General features: G+C 44.9%; 1 protein-coding gene across 1 annotated transcript in view; it reads left to right on the plus strand.

Annotated features, from left to right (window-relative positions):
• Positions 1-17,462, plus strand: part of LOC144669928 (sorbitol dehydrogenase-like) — an 81,546-nt gene that overhangs the window by 15,040 nt on the left and 49,044 nt on the right. The window contains exons 2-3 of the mRNA XM_078532210.1: positions 11,484-11,648; positions 12,444-12,603. Coding sequence (XP_078388336.1) covers positions 11,484-11,648; positions 12,444-12,603 — 325 coding nt within the window. The remainder of the gene's footprint in view (positions 1-11,483; positions 11,649-12,443; positions 12,604-17,462) is intronic.

Below are 17,462 nucleotides of genomic sequence, written 5' to 3' on the forward strand. Positions count from 1 at the left end.
TTTGGAGGAAGGAAACCAGTACATGAAGCTGTATAATTTGGAGACAGTTTTCCATTTCATGAGATGACGGTTTGTGCCTTGGTGCGCCGTGTGTTAACCATCAACTGGTGGGGCTCAGGAACTCCACTCTGATATGGCTGTCTGCAGGGGAGGACAGTGGGCTGAGAAGGTACACGATTCACTGTTCCCTGTTTTCTCGGCCAGCCGATCTTTCCATTTCTGCTCGCTTCTTTAATGCACTTCCAAACAGTCAGCCTCCAGAGGCCAAGGCCATCAGCAATGGTTGCCCAGTTGTCAGTATCCATGTCCGCCATCTTCATAACTTGCTTGCAAGTGTCCTTGCAATGGAGGCATAGGCGGCCAGGAGGTCATGACACAGCAGCCGGTTCACCGTACAGAAGGCCTTTGGATATATGGTCGTCATCCATCTGATGATCGTGGCCGAGCCAGCACAACATCATTTGCTTAGCAATGAGTGTAGGCTGGTGGGATCAGCGTGCTCCAGAACCTCTGAGTTGGTGACCCTGTCCTGCCAAGAGATGCTGAGGACACGTCTGAGATGAGGCGGTGCTGTTACATGGGCAGAAATATTTTTGGGCAGGGGGATTGATGGTCGCAAAGGATCAGGGAAATTTGAGCGTCATAAGCACATCCCTCATTTAAGTCCAAGTTTCCACAAGCTATTGACCATGTTAACTACTTGCGCCCCCAGTTACCCATATTACTGGGTGCAAATTCAGAGGAAATTCTGGCCAATGACTACCTTGGCAGTGCAGGAGAATAGTCAGGACACAAAACTTTGGTCTTCAGATCAAAACTCCAGGCCTTTCACTATAATTTATACTAGTACTGAAAATCCTGCGGAAGTTAAACTTATTTTCTAAAGTGGACAAAGTGAGATCCACACGAGAAAGTACCCTCCCAAGCCACATCACATCAAAAATAATTTGTCTCCTCTGTTGATGGTGGGAGAGGCCGAAATGGGGTAGGGGGGAGGGAGTTGGCTTTTGATTGGTCCAAAATCTGCACGAGGGCAGGTATCTCGACCAATCATGGCCCTGAGGGGTAACGACTGATGTAACCTTCATAGGCGTAACCATGGGAGCTGGTGATGCACCCCTACGCCTCAAAGGTTGCCATGGATGTTGCCTGTGACATGGGTATATTAAACCTCATGCAAAGGTTAACAGAGTAAATTACACAGTCACGCTGGCGCAGCAAGGGTGGGCATCTCAACCAGCTCGGGGGATAGGGGAAGGTTTGCTTAAATTCAGGGACGCACATATACTGCAAGTGATCTTCCAACCCAAGATCCTAGCCAGTCAACTCCATAAAAGAAGGAAACCAATAACAGACTAAAAATGTCGCAGCAAGAGAACCAAGCTTTGGTGCTATCCTGTGGAGAATTGAAACTGGTAATCAAATTGTCTCTTATGTTACAATATATCATCTATGTAGAACATCAGAAAGTCGAAGTCACCTGGATGAAAGATTAGTTTCTTATAGAGGGAGAAATAGATTATAAATGAACAGGAAACCCCATTGAAAGTGGACTTGGGGGAGAGACATGGGATTAGTGGTGATGGAACTGGGGCAAAGGTTGTGCTGTCCAATGTGTTAACTTCACTACAAATGCTTTCTTTGGAAGATTAACTTCTGTTCCCTTCCGTGTGGGGGTAACGGTGGATTGTCTTGCATTTGCAAAGGGGCTTTATTGTGGGGGTAACTTTCTCCCTATTGTTGTCAGTATGTACGTGTCAGAGTGATGTATGTCACGCCCGTGTTGCACTGTTAGGGATACGTTCACGGTGCCGCTTATCCAAAAAGACTTATCCAAACTCCCCCCCACCACCAAACCAACCCCCCACCCCCGTCTCGGTATTTCTTGCCTTTTAATTCTTGTTCAAGTGCAACTTGGCTTATGTGGTTTGCTTTAGCTACTGTGAGGTCAGTGAGGGACCAGAAGTTTCAGCGAATCAGGACTAAAGGTTCTTTTAAATTTAAAAATATACCCCTCCCCGCCCCCAAAAGTGAAGCATTTCAATTATTTAAGCTAGGTTTAGCTCTTGGTTAACAATGCATCTTATGGAAAAGTGCATAGGAGGTGGGGAAATTGTTAATCTGTGTCTGGTGTTAATCACTTTGCAAAATGCTATTAATGGGATTTCTGGCAGATTTATGAGCTGGTCCTGGAGTATTAGGACCATCATTAGGCACATAAGCCATTCTGGTTAGAGGTTGGCCTGTAAATGTAATAGTATTTTGTTCCTTCCTAGTAGATTCAAATGGAGCATTAAAATAAATAATATGCATTTTGGTTCAAGTACTCTCAAGTTGTGCGAGTTGATCGATCAGCATTGTAGAATCACAAGCCTGTATTTGGGTTGGGCCTGTACCCATTGGAGTTTAGAAGAATGAGAGGTGATCTTATTGAAACAAATAAGACCCCAAGGGGACTTGACAGGGTGGATGCTGGGAGGATGTTTCCTCCTGTGGGAGAGCCTAGAACTAGGAGACGCAGTTTAAAAATAAGGGGTTTCCCATTTAAGACGGAGATGAGGCAAATTTTTTTTCTCTTGTCGGGTATTGGCTAACATCAGTTGTTGGGAAAATGCTGGAATCTATTATTAAGGAAGTGTTAACAATGCACCTATGGTATGGTTAGAACAAGTCAACATGGTTTTACTAAAGGGAAATCGTGTTGAACAAATTTATTGGCGTCTTTTGCAGATGTAACTAGTAAGGGTAGGGAGCCAGTAGGTGTAGTACACCTGGATTTCCAAATGGCTTGCAATAAGGTGCCACCCAAAAGGTTAATAGGCAAAACAAGTGTGCTTGCAATTATAGGTAATACATTAGCATGGATAGAGAATTGGTTAACAAATAGGAAGCAGAGAGTGGGCATAAATAGGGTTTTTACAAGTTGGCAAGTAGTGAAGTGTCAGTGCTGGGGCCCCAGCTATTTATACATTAATGACTTAGATGAAGAGACAGAGAGTAATGTATCTAAGTTTGCTGATGATACCAAGCTAGGTGGAAAGATAAGCTGTGGGGAGGACACAGAGAGGCTGCAAAGAGATATATACAAGATGAGTGGGCAACAAGATGGCAGGTATAGGGAAATGCGAAGTTATTCACTTTGGTTGTAATAGAAAAGCGGAATATTTTTTTAAAAAGTGAGAAACTTTTAAGTGTTGATGGTCAGAGAGACTTGAGTGTGCTGGTACACAAAAAGTTAACATGCAGGTGCAGCAAGTAATTAGAAAGGCAAATGGCATGTTGGCCTTTATTGCAAGGAGATTGGAGTCCAAGAATAAAGAAGTCTTGCTAGAGTTATATAGGGTTTTGGTGAGATCACATCTGGAATACTGTGTGAAGTTTTGACCTCCACATATAAGAAAATATATATTTGCGTTGGAGACAGTACAGCAAAGGTTCACTAAATTGGTCCTTGGGATGAGGGAGCTGTCCTATGATGAGAGGCTGAGTAAATTGGGCCTATATTCTCTGGAGTTTAGAATTATGAGGTAATCTCATTGAAACATACAAGATTCTGAAGGGGCTTGACACTGAGAGATTGTTTCCGCTGGTTGGGGAATTTAAAACACGGGGGCACGGTCTCAGGATAAAGGGCCGATCATTTAGGACTGAGATGAGGGGAAATTACTTCACTCAAAGGGTTGTGAATATTTGGAATTCTCTGTCCCAGAGGGTGGTGGATGCTCCATCGTTGAATATATTTAAGGCTGGGATAGACAGATTTGTGATCTCTCAGGTAATCAAGGAGTGTGGGGAGCGGGCAGGGAAGTGAAGTTAAAGCCCAAGATCAGCCATAATCATATTGAATGGTGGAGCAGGCTTGATGGACCGTGTGGTCTACTCCTGTTCGTATTTCCTGCATTCTTGTGTTGGTCTGTGGAATTCTCTTCCCCAGAGAGCAGTGGGGGCTCAAGCTTTTATAGTTAAGTTGGATTGATTCTTGACTGATAAAGAAGTCAAAGGGTGTAGGGGGTAGACAGGAAAGAGTTGAGGCCACAATCAGATCAGCCATGATCTTATCAAATGGCAGAAAAGGCTCGAGGGGCCGAATGACCTTCTCCAGCTCCTAATTCTTATGTTTGTATTCTGGAGTAAGGACTCACCTCTAGGCAATGTAGGCATAACAAGGAGGCCTGAAGCAGCATTTTATTGACCCAGCAGTAAGGACCTAGGTTGGCACCTTCTGGTCATTTTGCTAGACAAAGTTAATAGAATTGAATTACCATTCTCTGGATTAGGAAATATTTTAAATTAATAGTCTCTGAAATGCAACTGAACAAGGTGTAGTAAATAGTCAAGATACGCACTGCTGATTTTCCAAATAAAAAGTGATGGACAAGATGCTAAACAAGTCCATTAACCTTGCATTCATGATACAGAAGCAGTACAGATAAGAATCAAAAAACTGTTCTCCCAGCATGAGAGAGTTGAGCTGTGAGGAAAGAATGGAGGAGGTAGGACTTTTAGTCTTAAAATAACGTAACAGACAAGATCTTATAGAGAGAGGGTAAATATGATTTGGACTAAGTAATTTTGGAGCTATACATCAATGTTGAGGCTCAGTTTTGATCTACAAGGGAGTCAAGGGTTAAGGGGAAAGGCAAGAAAGTGGTGTTAAGGCCACAATCAGATCAGCCATGATCTTATTGAATGGCAGGGCAGGCTGGAGGGGCCGAAGGGCCTATTCCTGCTCCTATTTCGTATGTTCTTACCTGCTCATAGTGTTGGCCAAGACATGGAACAAGGTGACATGGGCTACAGCTAAAGACCAATTTAGGAGTCATGTCAGGGAGATCTTCTGTATGTAAAGAAAGGTCTTCAGGGACAGCATGGTTGAAGGCAAGCATTTCAGATATGTTTGAAGACCCAGAGAGAGGAAGTGATGAGGGAGTTATAAGATTTTTCCTTGTTTGAACAGCTAAGATGGCCAAATGACCTCCCTCACCTACCTCGTGATGACCAGGGAGATACAAGGATCCATTCTTCTTTGAGCATCAATTCTAAAAGCTTAAAAAAATGAGTTGACTCCAAGCGAACATCCAATTTAACTGGTCTGATGAAGGAGGTAGTTTTCTTTCTGTAAATTTCCTGCTTACATCTACTTAGCAACAGGAATCATTATACCTGTTATCTCTATCACACGTTTTTTTAAATCATTCATGGGATGTGGGTTTCGCTGGCTGGGCCAGCATTTATTGCCCATCCCTAGTTGCCCATGAGAAGGTGGTGGTGAGCTGCCTTCTTGAACTGGTGTAGATACACCCACAGTGCTGTTAGGAAGGGAGCTCCAGGATTATGACCCAGCGACAGTGAAGGAACAGCGATATATTTCCAAGTCAGGATGGTGAGTGACCTGGAGGGTCATCTATCTGCTGCCCTTGTCCTTCTAGATGGTAGTGGTCATGGGTTTGGAAGGTGCTGTCTAAGGAGCCTTGGTGAATTCCTGCAGTGCATCTTGTAGATGGTACACACTGCTGCTACTGTGCATCGGTAGCAGAGGGAGTGAATGTTTGTGGATGTGGTGCCAATCAAGCGGGCTGATTTGTCCTTGAGTGTTGTGGGAGCTGCACCCATCCAGGCAAGTGGGGAGTATTCCATCACACTCCTGACTTGTGCCGTGTAGATGGTGGACAGGCTTTGGGGAGTCAGGAGGTGAGTTACTCGTCGCACGATTCCTAGCCTCTGACCTGCTCTTGTAGCCACAGTATTTATATGGCTAGTCCAGTTCAGTTTCTGGTCAATGGTAACCCCCAGGATGTTGATAGTGGGGATTCAGTGATGGTAATGCCATTGAACATCAAGGTGCAATGGTTGGATTCTCTCTTGTTGGAGATGGTCATTGCCTGGCTCTTGTGTGGTACTTGTCAGTCCAAGTCTGGATATTGTCCAGGTCTTGCTGCATTTGGACATGGATTGCTTCAGTATCTGAGGAGTTGCGAATGGTGCTGAACATGGTGCAATCATCACGTGAATTAGCCCAGAAGAACCTGACTTCCTTTTGAAAGGTATATTTCCTCTCTTCACAGGAAAAACGTCCTGTTCCAGAGCTCTGTCCTGGCGGTAAGTCTGTTTTTCCTGACTCAGAACCTTGAATGTCATTGTGTGCTTTTATTATTACCCTTATTATTTCCCAACACAGTATCATATCTTTTGTCAGATAAATGTGTATAATACCATGAATCTTTGTGAAGAATGGCTCAGCCTTTAAAGGAATATTCCATGAGCTCCTGTGTTTGATCGATTAGCTTCAGGCTGTACAAGTGTTTACTCCGCAGTCCTATCAGATCCTGGCTCTTAATTTGTACAAAGTATACTGGATATGTTACTGTTTTTTGGAGCTGCAGTGTCCATTTTAAAAGCATCATCTGTGATCTTTCCGCTTAATTCGAAAATTCTCAACAGGAACTGGTTTACAATAAAATTATGAACGTTTATTTCAGTCCTAAATTATTCTTTTATGCTAATTTTGCACAAACTTGTCCTCTGCAGCCCTATCAGATTCTGGCTCCCAGTATAGCTTTAGCATTGCTGCTGAGTATAAGTGGAACTTGTAGTGATCAGAATTTGCTGCTGCCTGGCAGAATTGGTCAATGTTATTTCTTGGTTGGTAAACCAGGCCCTGTGCAGACTCGCAATTTCCCTCTTGGTGCTCCCTGTGAGCGTCAGTCCTCACCAGGAGCATTTGATCAAGGAAGCAGTCTTCCAGCCAATAAAGTTATGCACTCATGAAAAATGTTTTGATGCATCTGGTGCATGTAACATCTGGTGTGCCACTGACCCTCTTTACCTGTTTAATTTTTCTTATAGCAAGTTGTGGGTTGCATTTAGTCAGTCTTCAATGAAACCCATTACACCCTTTGCTGAATATATCCAGCACTTTCTGTCTTCTGTGATGTACTGTGACATCTTTCTTCAATACCTCCATCGACACATTAACCTGTTGCTGTTCCAACGCATGCCAAGTTTAATCCACTCATGTTAGCTACATAAATTAAAATAAATGTCTGAACTTATTTTCAGTCCAGTTAGCATTTCACCTATTCCTGCAAACATCATGAACACTAACTTCTAAGTTATAGATTAGAAATATTTTCAATAGACCTAAACTCAAGTCAACAGCATAATTCTCTCCCTCACCTTTCTTAGCTTTGATTACAGCTCATTATAATTAGGTTGTATTTGTGAGTGATGAGCTAGATAGGCAGAAACTGTTCCCAGCGGTGGAAGGATCGAGAAGCAGAGGACATTTCTTAAAGGTGATTGGTAAAAGAAGCAACAACGACATGAGGAAAAGCTTTTTTAAGCTTCTGGTTAGGCTCTGGAATGCGTTGCCTGAGGGTGTGGTGAAGGCAGATTCAAACGTGGCTTTCCAAAGGGAATTTGATCAGTACCTGAAGAGGAAAGAATTGCAGGGCCAGGAGAAAAGGCGGAGAAGTGGCACTAGGCGAATAGCTCTTGCAGAGAGCCAGCACAGAAACTCCAGGCTGAATGGCCTCCTCTGTGCTACAACGATTCTATGATCCTATAACAGGAACATTTCAGAGAAGCACAGACTTTTTCTTTGCCCTGGGACTAGTGGAATGGAGCCCGCCCACATTTACATTGCAGGGTGGACCCGTCATCACTGGACCTGCACATGCCCACTTCATCAATCACAGCTCTTTTTTTAAAACTTGCTCTAGGGATATCGTTGTCACTGGTAGTTATTGCCCATCATTATTGGCCCTGAGAAGATAATGAAGGATTGCAACTTTCAACAACTCACGGGTACCAACATCCCTCTGGATGCTTCTTCCCCTTCCCTACTCCATCTCTCCTTGAAATCTCACCCCTTGCCATGTATTTTTTTATTTCTTCTTCCATGGGATGTGGGCGTTGCTGGCTAGACCAGCGTTTACTGCCATTCCCTAGTTGCCCTTGAGAAGGCGAAGTCACGGCTGGGGGTCGTCTATAGACCCCCGAAGAGTTGCCTCACTGTAGGACAAAGTATAAATTGGGAAATAATGTCCATGTAAGAAGGACACTATAATTGTCATGGGTGATTTTAATCTGGATATTGACTGGGCAAATCAGATTGGCAGGGGTAACATGTAAGATGAATTTGTAGAGCGCATCAGGGATTGGTTCTTGGAGCAATACATTGCAGAACCTACCCAGGGACAGGCTATTTTAGATCGAGTAATGTGTAATGAGGTGGGATTAATAAGAGATATCGTAGTTACGGATCCTCTAGGGAGTAGCGATCACAACATAGTATAATTTCAAATTCAGTTTGAGGGTGAGCAATTCTGGTCTCAAACCAGTGTCCTCAACTTAAATAAGGGCAATTACAGAGGCATGAAGAAAGAGTTGTCTAAAGGAGGCTCGGAAAATAGACTAAGGGGAAGGTCAGTGGATGAGCAGTGGCAAACATTTAAGCAGATATTTCATAACGCTCAGCAAAAATTATCCCAGTCAAAAAGAAGGACTCGATGGTTAACAAAGGTGGTCAAGGAGAGTATCCAGTCAAAAACTAAGACATACAAAGTGGCAAAAACTAGTGGTAGGCCAGAGGATTGGGAATATTTTTAGGAATCAGCAGCAGATGAGTAAAAGGCTAATAAAGAGGGAGAAAATTGATTATGAAAGTAAATTGGCAAGAAATATAAAAACAAACAGCAAGATCTTCTACGGGTATATAAAAAGAAATAGAGCGGCTAAAGTGAGCGTGGGACCCTTGGGGAAAGCGTCTAGCGAATTGATAATGGGGAACAGGGAAATGGCAGATAATTTAAACCAATATTTTGCATCGGTCTTCATGGTGGAGGACACTATAAACATCCCAAAGATATACGATAAGCAAGGAGCTAATTGGAGGAAAGACCTTGTAACAGTCTCTATCATAAGGGACAAAATATTTGACAAACTAGTGGGACTAAAAGCAGACAAGTCACCAGGACCTGATGGCCTGCATCCAAGGATTTTAAAGGAAGTGGCTGCAGAGATAGTAGAGACATTGGTCGAAATATTCCAGAACTCACTGGATTCCGGGAGGGTCCTAACGGATTGGGAAACTGCTAATGTGATGCCCCTGTTCAAGAAGGAAGGGAGACTAAAACAGGAAACTATAGGCCAGTCAACCTAACATCTGTCATTGGGAAAATGCTGGAGTCCATTATGAAGGAAGAAATAGCAAGACATTTAGGAAAGCTTAATGCAATCAAATAGAGTCACCATGGTTTTGTGAAAGGGAAATCATGTTTGACAAATCTGCTGTTGGAAGGGTGGGGGTTTGTGGCAGGTTTGTGTAGGGAGACAAACTTTTCAGACTTTCAACCCCACCCAGCCCAAACCCACCTGTTTTTAGATTATAAATACCAATGTTCAAATGTTTCAAACAACCTATTGGGTTAAGATAGGGAAAGCAAGCAAAGTATAACGCCATGTACTGAGCAGATGGATATGATAGACATCCTAGAGTCTGAGAACAGTTGACTTATTTTACCTACAAGCTTTGCACACATTGGCTGTGGAGAGGATCATTGATAAGGAGTTGACCTCAGGGTTCGATTGGCAACTTGAAGGACAGGGTTTTTTTTAAATAATGGTATTTTCATCTCAGTTTTAAATAAGTGTCCCTTTATTCTGTAACTATGTCCCCTAGGCTGATTCCTGGGATGAAGGGGTTGACTTATCAAGAGCTGCTAAACAGTTTAGGCCTTTATTCATTAGAGTTTAGAAGAATGAGGGGTGATCTTATTGAAATGTGTAAGATTCTAAGGGGCCTTGACAGGGTAGATGTTGAGAAGATGGTTCCACTAGTGGGGGAATCTCGAACTAGGGGACATAGTTACAGAATAAAGGGACACTTATTTGAAACTGAGATGCGAAGGAATTTCTTCTCTCAGAGGGTAGTGAATGTCTGGAATTCTCTACCCCAGAGAGTTGTGGAGGCTAGATCACTGAAAGTATTTAAAGAGGAGGTAGATAGATTTTTGAAATACAGGGGAGTTGAGGGCTATGAGTTGCTGGCATGAAAGAGGAGTTGAGGCCTGGGGCAGATCAGCCATGATCTTATTGAATGGCGGGGCAGGCTTGAGGGGCTGATTGGCCTATCCCGCTCCTATTTCTTATGCTCTTATGTTCTTGAACCGCAGTGGTCTGTGTGGTGTAGGTACACCCACAGTGCTGCAAGGGAGGGAGTTCCAGGATTTTGAAGATTACATGTTTACAAGTCTTTTAGCCTGATTGCCTAGTCTAATTTTTCGATGTAAGTCACACTGCAATTCAGCCTTCAGGCTGCAGATGTGTTTGTGGATGAAAATACAATTATTTTTAAAAAACCCTGTCCTTCAAGTTGCCAATCGAACCCTGAGGTCAACTCCTTATCAATGATCCTCTCCACAGCCAACGTGTGCAAAGCTTGTTGGTAAAATAAGTCAACTGTTCTCAGACTCTAGGATGTCTATCATATCCATCTGCTCAGTACATAGCATTATACTTTGCTTTCCCTATCTTAACCCAATAGGTTGTTTGAAATATTTGAACATTGGTATTTATAATCTAAAAACAGGTGGGTTTGGGCTGGGTGGGGTTGAAAGTCTGAAAAGTTTGTCTCCCTACACAAACCTGCCACAAACCCCCACCCTTCCAACTTTCATTGAGACTGGAAGGTGTGCAGGAGACTAACCCATCCCAGGGAGGTGGGTTGGAACTTGCGTTATTTTTAAAAATTTGTTCATGGGATGTGGGCGTCACTGGCTAGGACCAACCAGCATTTATTGCCCAATCCTAATTATCCTCGTTCGGAGGGCAGTTAAGAGTCAACCACATTGCTGTGGGCCTGGAGTCACATGTAGGCCAGACCGTTTCCTAAAGGAAACCTGATCAGTGAATCAGATGGGTTTTTACAGCAATGGTTTCATAGTCATCATCAGACTTTCACTGAATTCAAATTTCACCATCTGCCATGGTGGGATTTGAACCTGGGTCCCCGAGTATTAACCTGGAATGCCAGTGCAGTGATAATACCCACTACGCCACCACCTACCCTGTATGACAATGCGACTGCCAGTCTCATTGCCATTCAGCTTTTTTCAACTTTAACTCTGGTTGACTGAGTATCGGGAAAGCCAGCTGCTTCATCAGGGTGAGGATTTGGCAGATTCAGAGGTTGAGTTGCCCTTAGACCCAGGTACCTGCCTGAGGGGCCTGCAAGAATCTGGCATTCCTTCCGTGAGGCCTCTGAGCAGCACATCCCTCCCCACCATTCAGATCCTTGATTGGGAATACTAATTAATTAAAATATCAGATTATACTCTTTTCTATCAAGTAAGCATAAATGCATCTTATCATCTTTTCAAGGTCCTAACATTTCTCTGACATTCCACAATATAAACAGGAGATCCTGCCTTATCTGGTTCAGCATCCAGTGTTTCAGCTTTCTTGCTGTGCTGTTGTTTCAGACGTTCTACTGAAAATGGGTTTTGTTGGGATCTGTAGTACAGACGTCCACTTCTGGTCAGATGGAAAATTTGCGGATATGTGCGTCAAGAAGCCCCTTGTTCTTGGGCATGAAGCCTCGGGGACTGTGGTTAAAGTGTCCTGTGGCGTAAACCATCTCAAAGCAGGTCAGTCAACATACATTTTTGCATTGAGCCAACAGCATCATTTTCCCAACTTCTTCCCATTTCCCATCTAGCCTGGGCACCAGAAATAACTAGTTAAGTGCCTGGGAACTGGTTACCCAGGGACCCATTGGATTAAAGCCAAGAGCAAAGGAGCTGATTGATAAAGGGCTAAGCAACTCGTTGATAATAGCCAAAGGACTGATTGCTAAGGGCCACGGGGTTGGCTATTAAGAACCATGGGACTGGGTGCTAAGGGCCATGGCGATTGTTACGAGCCACGGGGCTGATTATTGAGGGCTGAGGAGCTGATTTCTAAGGGCCAAGCAACTGATTGTTAAGGGTCAAGGGACTGGTTTCCAAGGCCATAGTATTGGTTTCTAATGTCCATGGGACTGGCTGCTAAGGGCCTTGAGACAGGTTGTAAAGGGCCAAGGGGCTGGTTTCTTAAGGGCCAAGGGACTGAACGCTAAGGGCCACATTGGAAGGGTAAATGTGACGTGAGTCCAAAAGCCCTCTTTCTCCAGGGTTGCATGCAGCAGTGTCATGGGGATTGCTCTAGAATTCCTGGAGCCTGCAAGCCAATCCTGGCGGGTTGGCAGCCCTATTGGTTAGGCTAAAATTAACACCCACGAGCTTTAGCAGCTGAATTGTATATGGGATCCTATAGCGAGCAGGAACAAGTTTCTCCCACCGAAATGTGTCTGCGATTCGATGCTGTCCCCGTTAACAGTACTCAGACCTACACTGTTAAAAGTGTTGTGCACTAAGTATCCAAGTTTTCTCCCTTTGCTACAGGCGACAAGGTTACCATCGAACCCATCGTCCCCCGAGAGAACGATGAATATGTTAGAATTGGGCGTTACAACCTGTCCCCAACAAGCTTTCAGGCCGGCTTTCCACATGATGATGGGGCTATGTGCCGATTCTATGTCCACAAAGCCAACTATTGTTACAAGTTAGTCCTTCGCTAACAGTATTAATGATATTATTATTATTATGGAAAGTTATTTTATCGTTGAACCACATCCTCTTCAATGTAGCCTCAGTTTGGAGGAGAGATACAAACAAGGACAGTTGGAGTAAAATATATACTCTAACAACCCAGTTAATAGTTCCTGACTTTTTGAGGGGCTGGATGACACAAAGTTTGCAGAATAGTTAATTCCTGACCAAAGCTACACATGCATGGTTGCTACTATTCTTTGTCAGACTAATGTTGGCATCTACCAGATGTTACACTGGGTGGACAAGCATTAGATTTTATTGTGATATGTCTTATGATGATGTTGTGACTAGTTGAATGCTCCACTATAGAAAAGTTGATACGATGGTCTCTGGTTGTACATAGGTAGGGATGAAGCCTGTACAAATCCCCTTGGTGCAATATTTGTGAAAGCTTTGCCCACAGATATTGTGCCAATGAGTGTTTCCCACATTGTAAGTGTGCCATTTTATTCGGTAACGGGAGTTCATGGAGCATGTCAATTTGAGAATGGGAGCCCTTAACAGATTTAATATTTCTGAGGCAGTTTAACACTCTTGAGCAGTGTTGCTGAGATATTTTGCTCCAGTTCCAAATTACTGCTCTGGACTGCGATGGGAATGAAGACACACAAAGGTAACTTTCTCACTTGCATAACATTGCAAAGGAGATGTTCAGGAGCACAGGGAAGTTTTCTCGATACGACAGTTACACTTGTGAAGCAAAACGGCCGTGATAAAGAGAGTGATGGAAACTCAGGCCTGTGTTAGCCAAGCGCCAATAATGGCGGCTGCCAATGAGATCTGTTATTCAGGGACTTTATTACATCCAGTCACATTGTATTTACAGCAGGTAAACAGGCCATTCTGCCCAACCACTCCTTGCTGGAGCACCATGTGAGCTTTCTTCTACCCTAAACAAAAACAGAATTACCTGGAAAAACTCAGCAGGCCTGGCAGCATCGGCGGAGAAGAAATCAGTTAACGTTTCGAGCCTTCATGGCCCTTCGGCAGAACTGAAGCATAGTTAGAAGAAGGGAGAAATATAAATTGGTTTAAGGTGGCGGGGGGGAGGGGGTGGTGGTGGGGGGAGAGAGAGACACATTGAGGGTGTGGTGATTGTGGAGATGTGCAGATAATCAAAAGATGTCACAGACAAAAGGGTCAAAGAGGTGTTTTGTCTGAGAAAAGTGCTAATTAAGAATGGAGGACAGGATATTCAAAGTACAGCTCTAGTGGGGGTGGGGTGGAAAGGCTAACAAGGTTTTAGTTTTAGATTTAAAAATAATGGAAATAGGTGGGGAAAGAAGAATCTATATAAATTATTGAAAAAAAAGCAGGGGGGGTGCGGGGGGGGAAGAAACGGGGTGGGGATGGGGGGAGGGGGAGTTTAAGATCTAAAGTTGTTGAATTCAATATTCAGCCCGGAAGGCTGTAAAGTGCCTAGTCGGAAGATGAGGTGCTGTTCCTCCAGTTTGCGTTGGGCTTCACTGGAACAATGCAGCAAGCCAAGGACAGACATGTGGGCAAGAGAACAGGGTGGAGTGTTAAAATGGCAAGCGACAGGGAGGTTTGGGTCTTTCTTGCGGACAGACCGCAGGTGTTCCGCAAAACGGTCGCCCAGTTTGCGTTTGGTCTCTCCAATGTAGAGGAGACCGCATTGGGAGCAACGAATGCAGTAGACTAAGTTAGGGGAAATGCAAGTGAAATGCTGCTTCACTTGAAAGGAGTGTTTGGGCCCTTGGACGGTGAGGAGAGAGGAAGTGAAGGGGCAGGTGTTGCATCTTCTGCGTGGGCATGGGGAGGTGCCATAAGTGGGGGTTGAGGAGTAGGGGGTGATGGAGGAGTGGACCAGGGTGTCCCGGAGGGAACGATCCCTACGGAATGCCGTCAGGGGGGGTGAAGGGAAGATGTGTTTGTTGGTGGCATCATGCTGGAGTTGGCGGAAATGGCGGAGGATGATCCTTTGAATGCGGAGGCTGGTGGGGTGATAAGTGAGGACAAGGGGGACCCTATCATGTTTCTGGGAAGGAGGAGAAGGCGTGAGGGAGGATGCGCGGGATATGGGCCGGACACGGTTGAGGGCCCTGTCAACGACCGTGGGTGGAAAACCTCGGTTAAGGAAGAAGGAGGACATGTCAGAGGAGCTGTTTTTGAAGGTAGCGTCATCTGAACAGATGCGACGGAGGCGAAGGAACTGAGAGAATGGGATGGAGTCTTTACAAGAAGCAGGGTGTGAGGAGCTGCAGTCGAGGTAGCTGTGGGAGTCGGTAGGCTTGTAATGGATATTGGTGGACAGTCTATCATCAGAAATTGAGACAGAGAGGTCAAGGAAGGGAAGAGAAGTGTCAGAGATGGACCATGTGAAGATGATGGAGGGGTGGAGATTGGAAGCAAAATTAATAAATTTTTCCAGGTCCCGACGAGAGCATGAAGCAGCACCGAAGTAATCATCGATGTACCCGAGAAAGAGTTGTGGGAGGGGGCCGGAGTAGGACTGGAACAAGGAATGTTCCACATACCCCATAAAGAGACAGGCATAGCTGGGGCCCATGCGGGTACCCATAGCCACACCTTTTATTTGGAGGAAGTGAGAGGAGTTAAAGGAGAAATTGTTCAGTGTGAGAACAAGTTCAGCCAGACGGAGGAGAGTAGTGGTGGATGGGGATTGTTGGGGCCTCTGTTCAAGGAAGAAGCTAAGGGCCCTCAGACCATCCTGGTGGGGGATGGAGGTGTAGCGGGATTGGACATCCATGGTGAAGAGGAAGCGGTTGGGGCCAGGGAACTGGAAATTGTTGATGTGACGTAAGGTGTCAGAGGAATCACGGATGTAGGTGGGAAGGGACTGAACAAGGGAAGAGAGAAGGGAGTCAAGATAACGAGAAATGAGTTCCGTGGGGCAGGAACAGGCTGACACGATCGGTCTGCCAGGACAGTTCTGTTTGTGGATTTTGGGTAGGAGGTAGAAGCGGGCCGTCCGAGGTTGGGCGACTATCAAGTTGGAAGCTGTGGGAGGAAGATCTCCAGAGGAGATGAGGTCAGTGACAGTCCTGGAAACAATGGCTTGATGTTCTGTGGTGGGGTCATGGTCCAGGGAGAGGTAGGAGGAAATGTCTGCGAGTTGACGCTCAGCCTCCGCGAGGTAGAGGTCAATGCGCCAGACAACAACAGTACCAGTACTTCTACCCTACTTCATCTAACCTCAACATATCTGTCTATTCCATGTGTTTATCTATCTTTTGTGCGTCTAGGCTAGTTGCCGTGTCCTCTGAATACATCAAGTATTTTCTTGGACTGAATTTCCACTTTTTAGTTCATACCAGCACTTCTGTGGATTCTGATAAAAGTATCAATGGAACATCGAGGCCCTGAAATTGCTTGTTTGACCTTGCAGACTCCCACTGTGACTGCAGCGAGTTCCCGTAGAATGGTCATAATTTCCGGCAGGACCTGGACGGGTCACTCGCTTGACATGCGACGGAGTTTCCCGTCGTCCTGCCTGAGGGACAGAGCCTCTGCCTAACACCCTAACGCACAAGAAAGCTGGGTTGTGGGAATGGGGTTCCCAATGCTGAGAGCTTCGGTTTCCTCAGCTTCAAAAGGACAGGGCTTGGGTTTTGAGGGCCAGTGCTGGATTCCTGAGGCTGGAAAATGAGGTGACAGGCAGAATTAGGCCCCAGTGGGCGAAAATAGAATAAGATAGAAAATAAAATAAAATAAAATAGGTGCTGGCCGACCACCTGTAAGTTGCCATCACTCGATCACAATTGTGCTTCAGAGTGTGTGTGTCGAGCATATTGATTAACTGATTCCTGGCATGAAGGGGTTGACTTACCAAGAACAGCTAAACACGTTAGGCCTTTATTCATTAGAGGTTAGAAGAATGAGGGGTGATCTTATTGAAATGTACAAGATTCTGAGGGGACTTGACAGGGTAGATGTTGAGAAGATGGTTCCACTAGTGGAGGAATCTCAAACGAGGGGACATAGTTACAGAATAAGGGGATACTGAGATGCGAAGGAATTTCTTCTCTCAGGAGGGTAGTGAGTGTCTGGAATTCTCTACCTCAGAGAGTTGTGGAGGCTAGATCACTGAAAGCATTTAAAGAGGAGGTAGATAGATTCTTGAAATGTCGGGGAGTTGAGGGCTATGAGGAGCTGGCACGAAAAATCAGTTGAGAGCTGGGTTAGCCATGATCTTATTGAATGGCAGGGCAGGCTTGAGGGGCCGAATGGCCTACCCTTGCTCCCATTCCTTATGTTCTTATAAACCAAGAAAGTGGGCCTATGCTCCTGAACACCCCCTTTGAAATGTTACACAAGTGAGAGGGCTACCTTTGTGTGTCCTAATCCCCATCTGAGTCTGGAGCACTAATTTGGAATGGGAACAAAATATCTCAGCAACACTTCTGAAGTGTGCTAAACTGTCTCAACAATGTTAAATCTGTTAAGAGGTCCCATTCGCAAATTGACATACCATGAACTCCTGTTAGCAAATAAAATGGACGTGGAGAATTGGGGAAAAAAAACTTCTACAAATACTGCACTGGAGGGATTTGCACAGCCTTGATCCTTACCTATAGATAATCAGAGACCACTGTATCAACTTCCTATAGTGGGGCATTCATCCAGTTAGGACATCTTGGACACTGATAAAGCGGGGGGCAGGGGAGGGAAATGGACAGGGGGGGTTTCCAAACCTTTAAAGAATCCTGATCCACAACAGCGTTGTGAGAAGGTGCTGGGAGATGCGGAGGGGGACATTGCATCCCTCACGCCCAATCCGAGACCACTCACCTACTGTAACCTTTACAGGGGCTTGCTGCAGAAGTG

The sequence above is a fragment of the Cetorhinus maximus genome, chromosome 30, assembly GCF_964194155.1.
Source record: "Cetorhinus maximus chromosome 30, sCetMax3.hap1.1, whole genome shotgun sequence".
Lineage (NCBI taxonomy): Eukaryota > Metazoa > Chordata > Chondrichthyes > Lamniformes > Cetorhinidae > Cetorhinus > Cetorhinus maximus.